This window comes from Schistocerca serialis, chromosome 1 (assembly GCF_023864345.2).
Source record: "Schistocerca serialis cubense isolate TAMUIC-IGC-003099 chromosome 1, iqSchSeri2.2, whole genome shotgun sequence".
Taxonomy (NCBI): domain Eukaryota; kingdom Metazoa; phylum Arthropoda; class Insecta; order Orthoptera; family Acrididae; genus Schistocerca; species Schistocerca serialis.
Genome location: NC_064638.1, coordinates 917,686,986 through 917,710,037, shown reverse-complemented (window position 1 = coordinate 917,710,037; position 23,052 = coordinate 917,686,986). Strand labels below are relative to the sequence as shown.

General features: G+C 39.9%; 1 protein-coding gene across 7 annotated transcripts in view; it reads left to right on the top strand.

Annotated features, from left to right (window-relative positions):
• Positions 1-23,052, top strand: part of LOC126412234 (kinesin-like protein Klp61F) — a 298,109-nt gene that overhangs the window by 178,351 nt on the left and 96,706 nt on the right. For all 7 annotated transcript variants that reach the window (XM_050081728.1, XM_050081745.1, XM_050081762.1 and 4 more), the window contains one exon: positions 8,128-8,198. In XM_050081728.1, coding sequence (XP_049937685.1) covers positions 8,128-8,198 — 71 coding nt within the window. The remainder of the gene's footprint in view (positions 1-8,127; positions 8,199-23,052) is intronic.

The window sequence follows — 23,052 nt, the reverse complement described above, 5'->3', positions numbered from 1 at the left end:
ACTGTCTCCTACCCTCCTGTCCCTTGCCCTCTCCATCCCAGCCTCCTCCTTACCCCCACCCAATTGCCACTCCCATCATGCTGTACTGTTGCCGCTTGCAGTGTGGCTTCAGTTGCCAGAGACTGCAGTTGTGTGTGTGTTGCGTTTGCATTCGTGTGTGTAGTCTATCTTTGACAATGGTCTTGTTGGCCGAAAGTTTATTTGTGACAGTCTTTTTGTTATGCTTTTCTGTGACTCAGCATCTCCGCTTTATTGTTACTAATTGTGCGACAATTAGACATTATTGCAGAAGAACAAATAAACTGTGTACATGATTTACAAATTTACAGACCCATTATTTGTATAATTTATAACATCTGCTGTAGCGTCCAAGAAGTCCAAGGGGTTTCCAGGGTACGAATTTTGAGGGCTCACTCTTCAACAGTGTGTCTGACAGTCAGTGTTTGACAGCCACAGGTGTACTTCGAAGAGATAGTCTCTCCCCATCTGTATCTGTAATTGGCCACCGCATCTCCCGTTGTTGGTCTGGATCCTGTTGAGTTCTGTATGTTCTCTGTGGCAGAGTAAGTTCCCATGTTTTGTTATGGCTTGAAGAAAGCTATGAAACCATGGTGGAGTAGTGTCATATCATTCTTGTGTGCAATCTTTATGTAGATTGAAGTTATGTTCCACAGGGATGCTAGCTGTTTTCAGTGGGGATGTCTGGAGTAGAGTCTGTTGATTTGGATAGGTGGTATATGCACATAAATTGGTAGCTGCTGGTTGTTGCACATTTTTTTATATTCTCTCAGAAGATTATTCTTTCTTCTCAAGTTAGCTGATGGAATGCAGCTCAGAATACTGGAATGGACGTGGTCACGCCAGTAACAGTCCACAAGAATCTTTACCAATATCTCGATGTGTATTCTGTTATACAATAGCCTTTCAAGTAACTTGTACATCATACGAAGATTTAACTTCTACAAGCTTTTGATGCCAATGGCTCCTTCTTCTGCCAGAAGAGTTGAAGGAGAAGGAAGAGCGATGAACGAAAAGAACCGGAGAGGTTTAGGGAAAGGGGTACAGTTCAGAAAAGTCACCCAGAACCACAGGTCCTAGGAGATTTATCGCACGGGATGATAAGGACAGACTGATTGTTGGGGACTGCACTGGACAAGATTTGAAAACCTGAGAGCTTAAAGGTGAAAGACAGGGTAATATACAAAACAGACATTACTACGAAAACATTGTGTATGAGTTAATACGAGAGAAAAGCTAAGTGCATTGTATGTAACGGAGCTGGGTTGGGGGACGGCGAAAATAGATAAGTCAGAAAATGAAAGATGTAGGAAACTAAAATGTAGTGAAGAAAGGAGTAGTTACTGTGAATAAATGCTGAGATGGAAGGAATTAACGGAAATTAAGGACAGATGGGTGTCGAGAACTGAGGACATGTTGTAGTGCTAGTTCCCACCTGTGGAGGTGTGAGAAACTGGTGTCGGGGGAGAGGGGGGGGGGGGGGGCGGTTATCCAGATGGCATGTGTGGTGAAAAAGGCACCGAGGTCATGACTGCCATGTTGTGCACAGCATGCTCTGCAATAGGATATTGTGTGTTGGCTGTATACACCCTCTGCCTATGCCCATTCATCCTGACTGATAACTTGGTGGTAGTCATGCCAGTGTAAACGGCAGAACAGTGCTTACGTAACAGTTGGTAAATGACATGTCATTTCACACGTGGGGTCTCCCTTTGATAGTACATGTTTTGCCAGTTACAGGGTTCAAATAGGTGCTGGTAGGAGTGTGCATAGGGCAAGTCTTGCAGTGGGATGGTCACAAGGGTAGGAGACATAGGGTAGGGAGATGGGTGCTAAAGGAGCATAGGGCCTGACAAGGATATTGCGGAGATTGGACGGGTAATAAAAAGCTATTCTAGGTGTACTGAGAAAAATCTCAGACAAATGGATCTCATTTCAGGGCATGATTTTAAGAAGTCATGGCCTTGTTAAAGTAACCGGTTGGTACATCCAAGACTAGTATGATACTGGTGACTAATTGCATGTGATGACACAGGAAATTGCTTTTGAACTAGGCTGTTGGGATAATTGCGTCCAGCGCAGGCTGAAGTGGGAGTGGTGGTGTATTGCTGTAAAGAGCCTGCATCCGAACAAATACATTTGCCTCAAATGCCAATGCTGTGTGGGAGAAGAATGTTTGATACGGAAAGGGTAGTAACTGTCAAACTGTAAGGGCTGTTGTTTGTCAGTAGGTTTGATGTGAACGGAAGTGTGGAGCTGGCCTTCGGTGAGGATGAGATCAACATAAAAAATGGCACGGGATTGGGAATAGGACCATGTGAAATTTAAGTGGGAGGAGGTATTTTACAGGAATTTTAACAGGTCAGCCTCACCATGAGTCCATACAACAAAAATGTCGATCAGTGTATCTAAACCGAACTGGGGGCTGAAGGCTTATGAATCCCAGGAAAGTCCCCTCCAAGTGACCCATGAAAAAGTTGGCATAGGAAGGAGCCATCCTGGTTTCCATGGCCGGCCGTACCACTGATCTGTTTGTATGTCTGCCTTCAAAGGTGAAATAATTTCTGGTAAGTATGAAGTTGATTAAGGTGAGCAAGAATGGTGTCATAGGCTTGGAATCAGGTGGGCATTGACTGAGGAAATGTTCAACAGCAGACATACCATGTACATGGGGGATGTTGGTATAGAGGGAGGTGGCATCAGTGGTGACAAGCACAGTGTGTGGTGGGAATGGGATGGGTATGGCTTTCAGATGATCTAGGGAAACGAGTGGTATCTTTAATGTAGGAGCGAACTCTTTGTTCCGTGGGTTGTAGGTGTTGATCAACTAAGGCTGATATAAGTTCAGTGGGTACTTTGAAGCCAGCAACTATAGGATGACCAGGACGATTGGGTTTGTGGATCTTAGGAAGAAGGTAAAAGGTGGGGTGCATGGATTTGGGTGGGGTAAGAAGTTTTACGGATTGAGGTGTAAGTCCTTATGAGGGACCTGAGATTTTTAGAAGGGATTGCAGGTCAGTTTGAATCACAGGGGTGGGATCTTTATGGCAGATACTGTATCTAGAGGTGTCAGGAAGCTGGCATAGACCTTCACTAACATACTCTTTCCAGTCAAATACCACAGTGATGGATTCATTGTCTGCTATGGAGGATAATGATGGAGTCGTCAGATTTAAGGAAATGTAGAGCTTGGAGTTCTGCAGAGGATAGGTTAGGGTCATGGTGAAGGGATCTGAGAAAAGGTTGTGAAGCAATGTTGGATGTGAGGAATTCTTGGAAGGCTAGGTAGGGAGGATGCTGAGGCCACGACTTCCTAAAATCCCGCCCTGAAATGAGATGTTGCCCACCACACCTAGAATAGCTTTTTGTCGCCCTCTCGATCTCCACAATATCCTTGTCAGGCCCTATGCTCCTTCTGCACCCATCTCCCTACCGCATGTCACCTACCTCTGTGACCATCCCCACTGCAAGACTTGCCCTATGCACCCTCCTAACAGCACCTATTCCAGACCTGTAACTGGCAAAACATATACTATAAAAGAGACAGCCACCTGTGAAACGACGCGTCATGTACCAACTGTTATGTAAGCACTGTTCGGCCTTTTACATGGGAGATTTTCTTACAATAAGCAAAATGTCTTCACAGTCAATGGCTACAAAACGTAAACAGAATGAGGCTAATGACAAAAGAATATTGCCCATTTATTTAGCTCTATATGAACTAATTAAGAGTGCCTCAAATAATTAGTTCATATTTGTGATTAGAGTTAGGACTACTGTGATTTATACATATACCTCTGTATTGGCATTAGACAGAGTTTAACAAGCCTAAATGATGAAACAATGCAGTTTGTGAATCTAGCACGAGTTTCATCAGTGTCAATGAAGCTTATAACAAAACATTTCTAATTTGTTTGCGGTAACTGTTGCAAAGTATTGTGATCGAACATTAATATGTAGGAAAACTCTGAAAGAAGGTGAATAATTTAGGAGTAAAGGAGAGCACTGACTGAATAACAGAGGCCTTGAGTTTTCATCAGGTGCACACCAAAGAAAATGAGAACTTGCTAGCTGTCGGAAGAAATCCTTTGACATGCGCGCGCGCATACACGCACACACACACACACACACACACACACACACACACAGTAGAGTTCAATGGCTGCTTTGCAATTCACCTTTTCTGAACTATGTAAATGGCTGTTATCCCTGCAACATATACTTTGGTGCAGTTCTCGTCCTGGCCTCATTCTCTGCCCCACTGTTCCCACTTTCTCCAGCCCACAGTTTCCACTTCCTCTGTTCTGTTACTCCCTCTCACTCCACACTTCCACATCATCATATTCATGCACTGCATCTCACTGGCTCCACTAACCATGTATCACACTTGCAGCCTATGCACCTGCCACCTCTTTCTCCTGCATTCCAAGCCTGCACACCTGCTGACTTCCTCCGAGGCACTAGTTCCCCATCCCTAACCCCTCTTCCTGCTTCTTTTCCTTCTGTTCATTCCAAATACACAACCTCCACTCCACCTTAGTCCACCTGCCAAGCTACAGTCCTAGCACACTTTATGACATAAAGCTAAAATCACATTAGGGAAACTTGTAATTTCGAGCTGCGAAATCTTTTGACGAAACAGTTGTCTCCCTGACTACGTAGCTTTATCGTTGTTGTGGTCTTCAGTCCTGAGACTGGTTTGATGCAGCTCTCCATGCTACTCTATCCTGTGCAAGCTTCTTCATCTCCCAGTACCTACTGCAGCCTACATCCTTCTGAATCTGCTTAGTGTATTCATCTCTTGGTCTCCCTCTACGATTTTTACCCTCCATGCTGCCCTCCAATACTAAATTGGTGATCCCTTGATGTCTCAGAACATGTCCTACCAACCGATCCCTTCTTCTAGTCAAGTTGTGCCACAATCTCCTCTTCTCCCCAGTTCTATTGAATACCTCCTCATTAGTTATGTGGCTTAGCTTTATTAGTACTGGTTTTATTCCTGCAGCAGTCACAAAATAAATTATAGGCTTCTCTGTGCCCACCATGTTAGTCCCCCACATCACACAACTGCCTTGAAATGGCCACCTGCCATAGAATTCCACACAGAGTAATCTTTTACAATTTATTTCGTAGTTTGTATATCCAGTCAGGACCAGTGGCTCTGTTATGTGAGAGCTCCAGCATGCTACCTCTTCATGAACTATGTATGACTGTGTCTACACTCTCTCAATAAACAGAACACGGGTCTGCTTAGCCAAATAATTCATCAGCTGAAAGGCTAAAACAGAACTCTCTCATGTCAACCAGTAACATTCAGTAGTAGCAATTAAAAGCTTGTAAGATAATGAAGAAAGGAAAACACAGCTGAACATGTGGACTGTGTGTCAGAGCAAAAATGAATTCCAGAAAATCAGCAAATTAAATTAGCCAAATGCTATTTTACTGACATGTTTCAGTGATTTGGGTGCATAAATTTTTAGGGTATTAATTAAAAAATGTAGACTAATAGTGCTAATGTATTCTAGGATTTTGGTATTATTGCAGTGTGTTTGGAAACTTGATTGTGAACAATACCAAGTCACAATCTGACAAACGAAGATGTATGAAGGTAACCACCCACAGATAAGTGATGTATGGATTCCTTGATGATTATATAATCACACTAGTTTTCTATCACAGGCTCTGGTGGTTGTAAATATGACAGATGACTTCTGAGGTTAGGAATGGGAAGAAATTGTTGAGAATGGAAGGCGATTAATCTGAGTGGCAGTAGCAAAATGTGGATTACTTCTCAACAACTCCCATTTACAAAGTTCATAAGAACTGGTGCAGCAATAATAGGGTCTAAATTGCGTGTGTATTGATGAAACTGTCAAATTCGTCAGTGTTATGGTATATGAGCTTGTGATTTGCCTTAGGTTTGTGCTGGCAATTGATGTGGTTTGGCAGCTGTCATGTCCATTCAATTCTGAACAGTAATTTCAACGGTAATATGATTTGGTCCTGCAAATTATGGCAATGAAAATTTCTTCCAACACCCTGGCTCAAATTATCTAATGCCAAACATCACCAAACATTAGCTACAGTAGGGTACCACCTCCAGAGAGTTTAATGCTCCTTACAATGCTTTGACGATCAAAGCAATCCTTTGGAGTACCAACTGCTCTGTTTTGATTATTGTAGATTGTCTTTCAACACTATGATCATAACAGGATTAGCATGTGGCACAGACTTGTAGTGAATTTTTCCTTTACTCTTAAAATTAAAACTTCTTTTGGGAACACAAATTTCTGTTTCGGGTTTTGACCTACCATGGTGCACCTCACTTAGACACAACTTTCAATGCCTAATCAGCTTTTAGTATCCTATTGACGAGGGTGGTTTGAAAAGCTTTCAGAACAGAATAGAAAAAAAGTTCTTACATCACTGAAACTTTTTTGTTTTGTTTTTCAATGTAGTCTCCTTGTAGATTAATGCGCTTGGTCCAATGGTGTTCCAGTGCCTTGATCCCATCTCGAAAATGAGTTTCCTCCAGGCCTGCAAAATAGTTGTCAACTCCAGCTATCAATTCTTTGTTTGAAGTGAATCTTCGTCCACCAAGAAAAGTTTTCAGTTTTGGGAAGAGTTGGAAGTCTGATGGAGTGATATCAGGTGAATAAGGCGAGTGTGGCAATAATTCATACCTTAGTTCATGTAATTTTGCCATGTCTTGATGGAAGATGACTTTCTTCCTTGCTAAACTTGGCCTTTTTTGCGTATCTTTTTTTGAAATTTGTCTAGGAGGTTAGCATAGTATTCTCCAGTAGTTGTTTGCCCAATGGGGAGATAATCTACAAACAGAATACCCTCTGCATCCCAGAACACCGATACCATGACCTCTCCTGCCGAAGGAATTGTCTGCTTTCTTTGGTGGCGGAGAATGAGCATGTTTCCACTGCTTTGACTGTTGTTTTGTCTCTGGGGTATAGTAGTGCACCCAAGTTTCATCTATGGTTACAAACCAGTGCAAAAAATCTTGTTCATTTCTCCTAAAATGGGCCAAACATTGTTCAGATATGTCCATTCTCATGTGCTTTTGATCCAGTGTCAAGAGTCGCGGCACCCATCTTGCAGATAATTTTTTCATTTCTAATTCTTCAGTTAAAATGTGGTATACTCTTTCAGCTGACATTTGGCAAGCACGAGCAGGATCACACACTTTCAATCGGCGATCCTCCATGATCATTTTCTGCACTTTTGCAATGATTTCTGGAGTAGTGACACATTTGGACCGACCACTGCATGGATCATCATGTAAGCTCTCCTGACCAAATTTAAATTCATTTGTCCACTTGGCAACAGTTGAATATGAAGGAACAGAGTTCCCCAGTGTATTCTGGAAATCGGCATGGATGTCCTTTGTTATCATATCATTCTTTAAGCAGTACTTAATGACTGCTCGAATCCTGATGTTTCCAACTTTGCTAATCACTATGCAGAAACAAAAACAGAGCCACGCTCCGCCACAGCTTCCTTCCAAGAGCACTGACCTGGCACGTATTTACAGGCAATAATCCAATGAGTACCACATGAACAACTCGTTGCACTAGTGACGACCTCTCGTGGTGATTCCGAGAACTTTTCAAACCACCCTTGTACTTGTCATTTTAGTTTCACAGAAGGCTATGCCAACATGTTGCCACATGTCTAAAAATCTGACTTACTGGATATCCATTTAATCTTACTTTGTTCACAGCACATTGTATGTTTTGTGGTACTGGGTTCCTCGTAGTGTGAGACAAAGTTCAACTTACTTTAGAATACTGGCTGTCAGATATAACTAACTGTTTCATGGTGTGTGAAAAAATTATAACTTGCCATTTTCGATTGTGCAAGGATTAATTTGTGATCTTTGTCTGTATCTGTAAAACGCCCCACTGGTTTAGTCTTTTGTACATCTTCCACAAATTAACATTACAATTCATAGAGATATTGAGCATGTATATGAAGTGCAATTATCGTGTTTTCTTGCTATATGTAGAATAATTTCAAAACAATTATGTACAGGAAATATATCTTATCACCATAAGTGATATATGATAATCTATTTTGTTTGTTCTTTTTTTACAGAATAAAGCCATACCAAATTCATCTGCAATTCGTCCCAGATACCCACTTGCTCTACACAACTATCAGTATAGGTAAGTTTTATTTCTTCATTGCTTTATAACTTTTAAAATGATGTGCTTTCTCTAAGTTTCCGCTGCATTATGCAGTATTGATTATGATAAATAGAACTATGCAGCTTGGTTATTGTGTTATAAAACTAACACAGGGTTTTAGCATTAGGCACATATGTGTATAATGATTGTTTAATATTAAGGAGTGTAACAGGTGCGCAAAGAAAGAATATATTTTGTTAAGTGCCAGACTGCAAATTCCAAGCTCTGGGTTTCAATCCCAATTTTCTTCTGAAATTTCTTCTGTGGCATGTTGTTTCTCTGACCCTCAGCAGCAATTTGTAAATGTGCAAAATGCCAAGCTGCATTGTAGTTAGCATAGTTAGCAGTCTGTATGAAATTGTAGGTCTCTCCTATAACTTATTAAGTAATTTCAGAGGTCAGAGGCAAGGGCATACTATATCTAACAGGACCGTGCCTAACATGGTACTGTAGTGTTCAAACAAATTTCTGGTTTGAAGACAGCTTCACACCTACAGCAAAAATATCCTTGATCAATAAAATGGCAACATACTGACATCCACAACATCTGTCTGAGTGGACCCTTATTTCCCTAGTTGCTCGTGGATCCAAAATAGAGCCTCCGAAATTTTCTTTACCCTCTCCCAGCAGAAAGTGTGGGCTGCTGGAAGGTACAAACACCCAGTTGAACAAGAGGGCTCGTGTAGCCAGTCTTCCTGATTCAGTCTTTTGTAATAGATTGCGTGTTGTTTCGTAGAATGTGTTTCTTATAGTTAAAAGAAATGCCTTGGGGAGTATGCAATAGAAACTGAATTGCACACCTTGAACTACATCAAAGGTGTTGTGACTTGCAGGGATCTAGTTGACATTCCCGTAAAAGAACTGAAAGCCACTTGATCCCGGGAAGGTGTTGTCGACGTGCAACACATTATGAATGGGTTGGATGGCGATCTCGTAAAATCAGACTCTTTTATCCTTACTTTTAACAGCATCAAACGACCAGAGCATGTGAAAGCAGGATTCCTACTCCTAAGTGTACGACCTTATTACCAAAATCCATTGCGATGTTTTAAATGCCAGCACTTCAGGCACACTACTCTTGGCCATAAAGGAGAAACCGCTTGCGGGAAATGTGGTAAAGCCACCAATGATGGAGTTGTTTGCTCCTCTCCCCCAAAGTGTGTCAACTGCTCTGGGGATCAACCTCTGTGGAGCAGGGACTGCAGAGTTTTTCTTGAGGAACGGAAGATCCATGAGATCAAAACGACAAAGCGCATCCTGTATGGTGATGAAGCCAAGAAGTTATACAAGTCCATGCAGCCACCTACGCAAGTCCATGCAGCCACCCACGTTCACTGCATCCTTTTCTTCCATTCTGAAGCAGGCAGTCGTGAAAACTGACGCCGCTACACAAACGGAGGTTGCTGCTGTCAGCACTATGAATAGGTATATGTGTGGAGATAATGGAAATTGATTAATAATTATTGCTTGAATAACTGGAAAAATTGATTGGAAAGAATAGTTGAAAGAAATTTGGAGGTAATTTATGAATTTATGAACAATCCTGGGCGAACTTTAACTAATACCAATATCAACAGACCTTCAATATCAATACATTCAAGGTCAATATTCATAATTTGCATTATGTACTGCTTCACATTAATTCCATTGTATTCCATCTTGATTGTGACAATGTCGATGGAGGATTGCTCCTCCAGGTGTCGGGTAAATTCTTCTTGTCTGCTCCGAACCTCTTGATGCAAGATCTCAGCGACGAGAGAAAGATGAACAGAGAGGAGTGGACATCTTAAATGTACGAATAAATTTTGATTTTCCTACTAACTTTTTATAACACTTTTAATGTACGGTTGAAATACACATTTTTAACAATGATAGTACGACGAATCCAAGCATACGTCCGTAACCTACCACTTTTCGAAACAAACAGGTGAAGACACAGGAATTAATAAACTGAAGAGTGTATTTCTTATTTTGTTTCATACAGATGTACCAAAAAATTATCCTTGACACAAAACGACTCGTTAATTTATCTTTGTCAGGGTCTATAACCCATTCAGTTTACATATAGTTTAAAAAAAATTGTTTCAACATAATTGGGCACCCACTGTGCACTGACGTGATATGTAGGTGCACAGTGTCTGAACTTATTTCCCTTTTTGAGTGTTGATAATCCTGGCTGGTATGGGCATAGGAGTTATCCTGAATGGTTATCAATTTATATGGGCATGTCAGCTTCTTTTAACACATACATATATAAGTTTTCTGTCCTAACAAAGTGCTTGCTATAACTGCATAGTCCCATTGTGGTCAGTCAGCACTGCACAGTGTTTAGCTTGCGAAGCATGCATGCAATGCAACGTCCGCTATCATCCCAGTTCGCACTCACATGTTCAATACGAGGCCAGAGTGTCCATGTCGTGCGTGTACGGTAGCTTTCACTGTAGAAATTTGTGAAGCTTATATTCAGCTGCATGATCCTTTGTGAAATCTTCGATGAGGTGGCAACTGGTTTCCATATCAGTGGCCCGAGGAATTTATTTAACATCGTCGCTCTGACTTATTCAGTGGGGAGAGTACATCTGACATCCGTCGACCAGGTAAGTTCCTTACTGCTTTTATGACATCGTCGAGCACAGAAAATTCATGCCACACAAAGTATTGCCATTTTTAGTTTATCACACGTACAACCACATATTGTTTTATCACACTTACGCTTAACAATTTGCAGCCAGGTTTTGTATGGGTTTGCACTTTGTTTTTGTGCACCGTTCATACAGTTGCATTACGTAAAGTTTCTGTAGTGTCCTTTCCAGGTGCTGTACACATAACATGATAAAATACAAATACAATTACAAAATACACTTACCATATTCATTTGCTGACATGCCATTATTGTTGCTTGTGCACATTAAAGCCTGTAACATATTATCTCCCCTTTTTATACATAGTGTCACTGCATTTCATTTTGTTTTCATTTTCGTTACATTACTCGATCCCAATTATATAAGTACACATTTTACTCTCATTTAGTTATACATTCTTCATATAACATTTATACAATAATAGATATTGTTTTCATGTATAGAATAAATTGACATACATTTCATTTCCATTTACAGTGACTTCTTGTGGGAGCATATTTATCATTTCAAAAGAATCAAAGAATTAAACAATAGTAGCTACAATAGACACTACGCACCGCTCAGGTAACTACACATGGCCTTGCCCCTCTAGCATTGTTCGGAAAGGATCTACACACTACACGGTTCAGGAAACTCCACAGAAAGGCATTTATGTGCTCAGTTACGTCTCGTTAATGGACTTAACTGTGATCTACAGAGCAAGATAGTTTGTTGTTTCTGAGAACAACTCAATTCTGACCTTACCAGTCATATCAAATACTCTTTCAGTGTTTAAAAATGCAGCTCACTATTTACTTATATAAAGAGTAACCATTTCAAGTGCTAAGGTTTACTGAGTTGTATCATCAATATGCTATCTTACATATAACCCAGCACGAGTGAGGTCGGGTATGTCATACCCGAGGTGTTTTGAAGCGCTGATTATTGAATGTCATTGTTGCCACACAAATCTTGCTGTTACAGTAGCTGGAGGTGACTGAGTGTTGAGTTTATTGTTGTGCCAGGGTTAGAGGGAGATACACGTGTGCAAAGGTGGCTAGGGAACGTCACACATGACCTCGTAGTTGGTGTTACATTTTTGAGCTGTCAGCATATTTATGAGATACATAGTTATATATATTATTCTGTGATTTATTTTTAGACTTTATATTTCTCAGGATGTCTTACAAAGAAAATGAATGTCAGCTACATGAACTACTAGAAGAAGTTTTAGAAAACTGTTCAAATGCTGGTTTCTGTGATTCCAAGAGCTTAGAAGAGATTGACAAAGTTTGTCAAGGAAGTGAAGAAAGTGATTCAGAGCAAGAGGGTATTTTGTATTTTTCGGAAGAGCCAAAATCTGCGTTAGCGGCTCCTAGTCAGTCACCTGAGGCACGTGGGATTTTTTTATACATCCAAAGATGGTATAAAATGGATGAAGGGTTGACCTAGGCAAATTGTTCGTATTTGTTCAGAGATTATTATTACCAATTCCCCAGGTGTAAAAGGTATTAGAAGGTAATATCATTATGTTAATTAATCAAAGTAATTGTAATTATGTTCGAAATTTGCATGAAAAAATGTTACTCATCTCGTTTAATAGACACCACTATTAATAACCCAGGGGGGGGGGGACTTAATACACGATTATGCTATCAAAAACTTGTCATCAGACTTTCGGAAACCTCATAGCTGGTGTAACATTTCTCACCTCATTCACACTGGGATAATGATCGTAATACAATGTTTACATAAGTATAACAAATATGCATATTAAATTTTAAAGCTGTTTGACGCTTCCATGGGTAGTCGACGCTCACAGTAGTTAGGTTTTGAACCCTTGATTATTTAGTAGTTCTCAACCTTAGTTCAGCATCGTAATATGCGACTTAACTGCAACCGTTTTCTTCCTCGCATACTTTCACACCATCACATTCCTATGTATTATAAACTTACAACTATATTTACACACAGTGCGCTCCTTTCTTATGTTTATGCGGTACCTAACACTTTACAAGCATTTATCTTTCTTCACTTTAGGATGTGTCGATGCATCGTTTCCTGGAAGAAAAAACTTAATACTAACTTAAAACTAAATCTTCGTAGATAAGTGTGTAGTTGCTCATTGGCTACGAATACCTTTTTCATGTATTCAACCATATATTCGTTCACTTCGGTGTGGAGTCATACTATCACAAAACTTATTTAATGTCATGTGTGCATCTCTATTCACCTTATAAATCTGAAAGATAAAGTGTAGTAGAGGCATGTCGCGACCTCTTATTCGATCTGCCAATCACGCTGTACTCTCTTGTTTACCTTCAGCATGACTTTTCTCATCTATCAAGTATGAATAGTGCGTGCACTTTCAGTATTTAAATTTGTAAATATTATACATATATAGATATATTGTATATTGTAGTGTAGCTTTAGTAAATATCTCGTAGCTTAGCGTCCCTTTCCTCTGTATATAATCCTTTAGCTCATCTTTGTGTGTGTGCATTGTGTAAATAGTCATAGATGTAGTATAGACTCACTCTTAATTTTCTATGTCTCTGTTTATTCAATAAGATTTACAAATCTTAGTGCGGGCTGTAGCTCATCAGGTTTTGTTTGGTTTGGGAACTCCAACACCCCCAGCTGTGCCTGTCTGGCCCTCACGCGCTTGTGGTTTGTTGACTAGCTTGCTCCCAACTGCAGGTGCACTGCGTCGCTCTATACCACTGGTGTCACGGCGAGTTGTGTATTGCATTGCACACTACCGTGCATTTCACAGATTCATGTATTTGTTTGCGGCTGGGCTACGCGCAAGGCAAAACGTTGTATTTAGAGTATCGTAGTCTCTAGACACATAAAAGTGAAATTCTTTCTTGTTACAGGCATTCACCTTATCGTTTACACATTTGATGTATAAGAAAAGTAATGCAAACAAAAATTTTCCTTATGAACTAACACCATATATTCTGGAATGTGATTTTCCAGCATCCTAAATATAATATTATTATACATGTATACAACTTAGAGGGTATACAGCCCTTCTTGAGTATATTAATGTTCTGAAGTCTTTGCATGGGTAAAGGCCCTTGTCTATAACTGTGTTCGTGTGCACCAATGTGTATGCTCTCGCGTAGGGGATTTTAGTAATTATGTATGGTCCAGTGTATAGTAGAACTTTGCCACTTACATCGCAGTTTTCCAATTTGTTTGGATTTGGATGTGTTCTAAGTAACACCTTTTGTCCTTTATCAAATTGTTTATATGTTTCAGTTTTCTGTCATAGATTCCTTTCCTACATTTAGCCCAGGTTTTAAGGTTGATTACTGCTTGTCGTATTTTATGCTCCTGTGATAATTCCAGTATCCGTACCTTGGGCAAAGGTTGTCTCACTCGTCTACTTGTTTGCAATTGATAATCGTCTCATTTGGTGTAAATCCAGTTGATTTATGGGGAAGGTTGTTAACAACTTGTAAGAAAGGACATATTCAATCCACTTGGTATGTTTATGAGGCGTATAGGTCCACACAAACCTGTTGAATTCCTTAAACACCCTTTCTATGGGGGATTCTTCGGGATGAAATTTGGATTCTAAAATGTGTGTGATTTAGTTGGAATCTACAAACCCTTTCCATTTACATCCAACAAAGTATGAGGCATTATCTCTGTTAATGACTTCTGGTTTTCCTACTCTTGCAAAATAATCCTCTTTGATTCGTATTATAATTGAAATGGGTGTAATGTTTTGTACAGAATACAGTTTTACGTATTTGGTGAAAATATCATACAGACCTACTATATACTTTAGTCTCCCCTCACCTCTGGGATAGGGTCCAGCCACATCCAACAATACATTTTGTAGAATTTTTTTTTAACCATAATGGGACGTAGTTGTATCTGTTTGGAGTTGTTAGAATGTATTGCTTTCTGGCAGACAATACACTCTCTTATCAGCTGTAGTACTTTTCTTCTAAAGTTGGGGAAATAACCATATTTACCTATTTTGTCACTGCATTTTGCAGTGCCATAGTGCCCCCAAGTATTGTGTGTGTATAAGGTAAAATCATACACATATTCCTCTGGCAAACATACGTGCCATTGTTCTTGTTCTGGATGGTTCCTATGGTACAGAAGACCTTTGTGAACACTGGACTCGCATTCGGGAGGATGACGGTTCAATCCCGCGTCCGGCCATCCTGATTTAGGTTTTCCGTGATTTCCCTAAATCGCTCCAGGCAAATGCCGGAATGGTTCCTTTGAAAGGGCACGGCCGACTTCCTTCCCTAATCCGATGAGACCCATGACCTCGCTGTTTGGTCTCTTCCCCCCAAACAATCCAATCCAATCCAACCTTTGTGAATAGTGAAAAACCTTTTTAAATTTTCATCGCCATTTTGCACAAGTTTCACTCTTACCTTACTCCGGCGTGTGTCTTCCTGCTGTAATTGCTTCATGTGTTTACACATGTGGACATAGTATGGTCAGAGTGTTTTGTCTTCCATCAACATAGCTCTTATTTCACCTTCCTGCTCTAAAAAATCGTTAAATTCCTTTAAGCCGTGTGGTAATCGAGAAAGAGCATTGGCTATTTTGTTTTGGTTTCCTTTTATGTACACTATTTCAAAATCAAATCTTGAAAATACATACCTCACCTGGCTATCCATCAGTGTAGCAATTTACAAGTTAACAAAAACGATCGGGACCGATGGTCACAGCATAGTTTTGTGTATTTACCATGAAGTAAATATTAAAACTATTTAAGGGACCGTTGGTAACTATAGGTACAAACGGTTGGTAACTATAGATACCAACCACGCACTGGCAGGGTGATGAGTCCAGCGAGCAACCAAATGGTGTAAATTGTCCTGAAGATGACCCCATCACGGGTTGAAACTGGTTGGCGGCAAAATAAATAATGCGATTGTGACTGTCATTTTGAATAATTGAACAAACTATTTTGTTTTTGGGATCACAATTAAGTCTATTAATGAGATGTAACTGAGCACATAAATGCATTTCTGTGGAATTTCCACAACACTGTAGTGTGTAGATCCTTCCTGGAGAATGCTAGAGAGACGAGGCCATGAGTGGTGAGTGGTATCTACTGTAGCGACTATTGTTTACTTGTTTGATTCTTTTGAATTGATAAATATGCTCTGAGAAGAAGTCACTGTAAATTGAAATGAAATGTATGTCAATATATGCCATAAATGAAAACAGAATCTATTATTAGATAAATGTTATATGAAGCATGTATAACCAAACGAGAGTAATATCTTGACTGCTGTAATTGGAATTGAGTTATGTAATGAAAATGAAATTTGACAGAATGTACTAAAACCAAATGACAAGTAATGACCCGATATATAAAAAGAGCAGAAAATATGTTTCAGAATATAATGTATATGACTGACAATAATGACATGTCAGCAGATGAATAGGATAAGTGTAGTTTGTAACTGTATTTGCATTTTATTATTTTATATGTACAGTATGTGGAAAGGGCACTACAGAAACTTTATGTAATGCAACTTTATGAAAGACGCTCAAAAACAAAGATAAAAAATATACAAAACCTGGCTGCAAAGTGTTAAGTGTACGTGTGTTATAACAATATGTGGGAGTGCGTGTGGTAAACAATACTTCGTATAACATGAATTTTCTGTGCTCGACAACGTCGTAAAAGCAGCAAGGAACTTAACTTTGTTGATGGATTTGGGTGTACAGCTGGTCTCCCCAGTGAATAAATGAGACCGACAAGGTGAAATAAATTCCCCGTGCGGCTGATTTGGAAACCAGTTGTCACCGCATTGAAGATTTTACAAAGGATCACACATCTGAACAGGAACTTCACGAATTTGTACAGTGAAAGCCACTGTAAACAGAGGACATGGGACACTGTGGCCTCGTACTGGACATGTGGCTATATGTAAACTGAATGAGCTATAAACAAAGACACCACAAAAAGTAAAGTAACGAGTTTTTTGTGGCAAGTAAGAAATACACTCTTCAATTTATTAATTCATGTATCTTAACCCCGTTTCTTTTGGGAAGGGGTAGCGTATGGATGTATGCTTGGATCCGTCGTATCATCGTTGTTAATAATGTATATATTAACCATTGTTTAAAAATATTACAAAAAGTTTTCAGAAAAGGAATATTTATTTGGACAGTTATAAGTTCAACTCATCTGTTCATAATTTCACTCGCTGCCGAGATCCTGCATCAAGATGTTTGGTGCAGACAAGAATAATTAATGCTGTATCTGGAGGAGTGTTCCTGCATTGACATTGTCACACTCAAGACTAAACACAGTGGAATTAATGTTAAGGTAATGACTCAGACGTGACAGGCAACTATGAACTCAGTTCACTTATACTAAAAATATTGTGCTTCATGTGCTTTAGACAGATTGATAGGTTCAATGGTTGTGGTGATTATTTGGTACCGCACACTACTGGAAGCAACAGTACATAATGCAAATTATGTTTATTGACCTTGAGTGTAATAATATTCAAGCTCTGTTGATATTGGTATCATTTAAAATTCACCCAAAATTGTGAACAGCTTCATAACTTACCTTCAAAAGTTTCTCAACTATTCTTTCCAGCAATTTTTTCCTATTATGCAAGCAATTATTAATCAATTTCCATTTCCACATCACTATTCAGCAGTCATTCATTGAGACCCTCAGGAAAATAAAAAGGCCAAGGTGATATAATGGTAAGCCTGGACATTGTGTCACTTTTTATGAGTGTGCCCGTACAATTCATGCTGGAACTTTTGGCTGAGCTCTTCAAATGGTTCAAATGGCTTTGAGCGCTATGAGACTTGACTTCTGAGGTCATCAGTCCCCTATAACTTAGAACTACTTAAAGCTAACTAACCTAAGGACATCACACACATCCATGCCCGACGCAGGATTCGAACCTGCGACTGTAGCGGTCGCGTGGTTCCAGTTTGTAGCGCCTAGAACCGCTTGGCCACTCCGGCCACTGCGCTCTTCGACCATGCCTTAACAACAACGTACTTTCTTTACCACAGTGGATATTATGAGTTGGTGGGTGGCACAGCCATGCGATTTCCACTGTTTATGGTTGTCATGAATTATTTCATGGACCACTTCAAGGAGCAAGGTCCAAACTCTGCGAGGTTGCATCCATCTTGGTTCCTTCCTTCGATACAATGACAACATGGTCTTGTGGTGAAAATGTACTGTAGCAGTTTGTCAACCACATGAACAGTGTCCACCCCAATATTACATTTACTGTCGAGTTGGAGAGATATGGCAAGCTTCTGTCACTAGATGTTGTAGTTGCTGGCTTGGTCATACTGTGTACAGTACGGGTCACCCTGTACACAAGGAAGTGGTATGGAACATGTTGGTACACAGGGAAAATATTATTTGTGATGAGAACATCTGAAGTCTGAATTTCTGTGTTTCGATCTCTAGTTCAGAGAAAATGGTTAAGCAGGGGAGAAACTGCTAAAGCTTATAAGTGCCACCAATGAAAGACGCCTAATGAATCAGCAGAAGAGGGCAAGCATTTAGGTAGGTCAGACTATTCACACTGTTGCAAAGCATTTATGAACTATTCATACTGTTGCAAAGCATTTATGACTTACCAAGCAAAGATAACATGAAAATTGTTGGCTGTGGCTCAACATTGCCCAGAAAACAGGCATAAAATACAGTTTGTAAAAATGAGTGTTTTGTCTGAAACACTATCATACTGGGATTCTTTTATCAAAGTAGTGGCCGACACTAGAATAAACAGCAACAGTTTTGACGGAGACCAGGGGTACACACTTTGTAGTGTATGGGGATGGGCTATGGACATTGAGCCTAAGAAAAGCCGTGGGCTTGACACTTGTAGGGATGCGAGAGAGCAGTTTCAAACATGCTATTGGCTTCTCGCACCTTATGATGTCTCTTGGTACTGTGTGGGATGGAGCCACTACGAACTGCCCAACTTGCCTTCCCTACAAGTGCCATTCCAGCCCTCTCTGGAAGGTTCCAGATGCTGCCAGTACATCTACATAAACAGAACACTGCGCAAGCTCAGGCAGTCAGTGATTTGAAATCCTGATGATAACAGCGGGGCAGCTATCAAAAGGCTCTAAACTGAGAAGTTCTTATTGACTCACAGCATTGTGAAAAACTCCAAGAACACAGTCTGTCTGTCCATGTTCTCTACCCCTCTCTCTGTCCATCTTCTTTTCCCCCCTCTTTTTGTCCATCTGCTCGTTTACCCTCTTTCCATTTACTGCTTCCCCCTCTATGTGCCTGCTCCTTTTGCTTCTGTCCATCTCCTCCTGCCCTTCTCTCTGTCCATCTCCTCCTTTCCCTCTCTCTGTCTAGCTGATCTTCTCCCTCTCTCTGTCCATCTGCTCTTCCCCCGTTTCTCTGTTCATCTCCATTTTTTTGTGTACATCTCCTCTCCCCTCTCTCTGTCCATCTCTTCTTCCCTTTCTCCTCCCTCTCTGCCTGTTCATCAACTTCTCCCCCATCTCACTGCCTATTTCTTCCTCCCTCTGTCTCCGTCCATCTCATCCTCTCTCCTTTCTCTGTCGATCTACTCCTTCCCCCTTACTGTCTGTCCACCTCCTTGACCTCCCTTCTCTGTCCCCATTATCACACTACTCCCTGTAGGAGGCCGCTGGTTGTTACCCACCTACAGTTGTTTTTTTTCCCCCCCCTCCAGATTGTAACTAATATCTGTACCAAATTTAATGGAAATATTTCCAGGGGCTTAGCATGAGCTTTTTATCCAAGACATTGCTCACATACCCACATGTCAGCTATATTTCACAAATAGTTAACTTATTTTCCCTGTATTTGTACATATATTTCACTGTATGTCTAGTGAATTTTGGCCTGCAGTTTCATTTTCATGTAGCTCAGTGTTTATGATGTCATATCTCCTGAACTGTGTGCTGTACGACAATATAATTTTGCAGGTACCTCCAGTGGTATATGTGCCTACTGTCTATGTAATGTGTTGTGAATAGACTTTATTAGTAAAGAAGTAATAAATTAACTCATCATGTATGATGCAGCAGTTTCTCATGCAGCATAGTGTTTATGATGTTGTATCTCCTGAACTATGTATGGTACAATGATGTATTTATCTCGGGACATTCAGCAGCATATGTGGACTCTGTGTACATAAAGTGTTGCAAATAGAGTTTGTAGCAATGAAGTAATAAATTTAAATGACTTGTGCATGATGCGGTGATTTTGGTTTTACATTCAGAGTTCAGTGAACTTAAGTGTCATATAATGATGCAATTTTTCTGATACATTCAGCGGTATATGTGAATATTGTCTGCAAAATATGTGTTCCAAACCGTTAATAGTAAATAAGTAATAAATTAAAATGTTATGCTTCATGTGGCAGTTTTATTGCGTGAACTGCAAAACTGTAGTATGCAATAAACTCTTTTCCTTTCATCATTTTGTGGGGGTCTGTGTGTAAAGTTTGTGGTAAGTCTGTAAGTGTTCTCATTCAGAAATACTGGATGACTAGATACGGGTATTCTCGCATTGTGGGACACACTTGCTTTTCACCCACACCTTTGACAGGGTGTCTTTCCAGACAGTAAATGATATGTTGGCCAAGTTTGGTTTAAACTGGTCAATTGGTTTAGGAGAATGATGTGGAGAGATGTGGAATGTATGTACATACATACAGTTCTATAATTTGTGCGAATTGTGTCTGTATTACACATCACATGAAATAGGGTGACAGCTGCTGTCATTTATTGAATTATATGTGTTTTAGTTTCTCTTGTAGGTTCCTAACTTGGAAAAATACCTTCCACATATTTGAGTCTGTAGTTTAACCTTCAGCTCAACTGTGGTAAAATCTCAGATTCATCTGTGTTAAATTATTTTTGAAACATGTTAACTCATGTTCTTTTTGTACACCTCACTCTGTCCTACTGGAATTCCAACTCAAATGAACTTCTCAAGAATTATGAATCTCATACTGTATTATTTTTGTAGTATGAGTTATTGTAAATGTGCCGGCCGAAGTGGCCGTGCGTTTAAAGGCGCTGCAGTCTGGAACCGCAAGACCGCTACAGTCGCAGGTTCGAATCCTGCCTCAGGCGTGGATGTTTGTGATGTCCTTAGATTAGTTAGGTTTAACTAGTTCTAAGTTCTAGGGGACTAATGACCTCAGCAGTTGAGTCCCATAGTGCTCAGAGCCATTTGAACCATTTTATTGTAAATGTGTGTAACAGAAGCAGTTCACGTTAGTAGTTAATTATTTATTGAAATATTTCATGGATAATAATTGTAATTTCCCACTTCCAAGAACCAAGCTGTAAACATGATCGTTAGTCCTTCTGTAGAAATTAGCACTTTTATGCTACATATTCTTTTCGAATGATGGATGATGTTGTGGAGACTTCGGTTATAGAAGTCTGCATTGTGTATTTTAAGAAAACATTCTGCTTTAAAAATCACCAAATCGTTGTTCTGCAAATACCTGCCACGTAGTGGTTTCTTCATCAGTCAATAGTAGCCAGGTCAGAAGAATATGGGGTTGGGGCAAAATTTGATTGTCCAAAGGTAGGGTTTTGTGTGTGTGTGTGTGTGTGTGTGTGTGTGTGTGTGTGTGTGTGTGTGTGTGTGTGTTTTTCCATGTCCTGTCGGAATGAGCTGAGCAGTTGTCGTACAGCAAACACATCCCCCCTTGCAGAGCTTCCCAGAACTTTTAATCGCTTCCCAGAATTCTTGATCTTCTCATTCACTTGTAACCTTGTCCTTTGTGTGATGACAGTTGCGTATTCCTCTTTCTGGCAGTGGTGAATACATGTGCTTGCTGTGCTTGGTTTGCTCCTGTGTCAGAGAGCCATAGTGATAAACCCAGCATTTACCCATTGTGATTGGGCAGCTAAAGAAGGTGTGTGGATGGACCTAAACTGGCAGCTATATTTTCCACTGCTGTCTTCAATTGGTGGGCATTTTAAATGGGTGTGAACATTCAGACAGCGGCACACTTGGACAGAGGCATTTATCATATTCAAAATGTCATGTAAGATGTTGAAAACTTATCCATGGCTGATTTTCACATTTTTCACTGTAGATTGTGATACTCTCGTACCAAGAGACAGAGTCTCTGCTTTTCCTTGTTATTCTCAGAGAGGTTGTCTGCTGCTTCATTTTTCCTTCTTCAGACTTGTTTGACCATACTGGAAGTGTCCGTGCCATTTAACCTCTATGTCATATTATGTTACATTATTTCCACACACTTCCAACTACTCAGCATGGATTATTTTAGCATTATTTCCCTTCAGATGCAGACAATAAAGTACTGCATGAGAGTTCACCTTATCAATGGGCTGCCTCATTTTGTTTCGGCTCATCTAGTGGCATGCTACAGTACTTTGGCACAAAGATATTATTCTGCATCAGGAGTGCGGACAGTTATCTACAGACAAACAAAATATTACCTAAGTAATTTTATTTTTGTGGAAATGATAATTAAAGCTTTATTACTACCCCTATTATGATCTGGAATGAGTCAGTTTACGTTTATAGTACACTTTTTTTTTAATAAGAAATGTGATAATGACTATCTCTTGCATTTATTTTGACCTAATGTAAACTTGTTCTATATATATTTAATAACCAATTGCACCATACAACTTCGCATTCGGAACTGTTCCATGATATAGGAATTATGAGTTTGATACAATTTCGGTTTGTCTTTGAATTTAATTTTATTTTCTGTTACTCACCGTATATCAGTGAAGCTGAGTCGCAGGTAGGCACAGCAAAAGACTACGACAAAATGAGCTTTTGGCTAACAAGGCCTACGTCAGAGATACAATTTTCTCTCTCTCTCTCTCTCTCTCTCTCTGTCTGTCTGTCTCTCTCTCTCTCTCTCTCTCTCTCTCTCTCTCTCTCTCTCTCTCTCTCTCGCTCTCTCTCTCTCACACACACACACACACACGCACATTCACGACCGTAGTCTCTGGCTGCTGGCTATCCTCATTACAAGCTTCCCCACAATATTCCATCCTGGATTTTCCATTGTTGAATTTTGTTATCTGTCGAATTCTTTACTTCAGAGGGTAGGTGGTAAAATATTGCGTGATAGAATAATTCACATTTTTCTTTGGCACACTAAGGCTAAGTTAAGTTTAGTGCTAATCAATTCTGTGTCTAATATTATATTTATGAATATCGCTGTTTGTTTGTAATT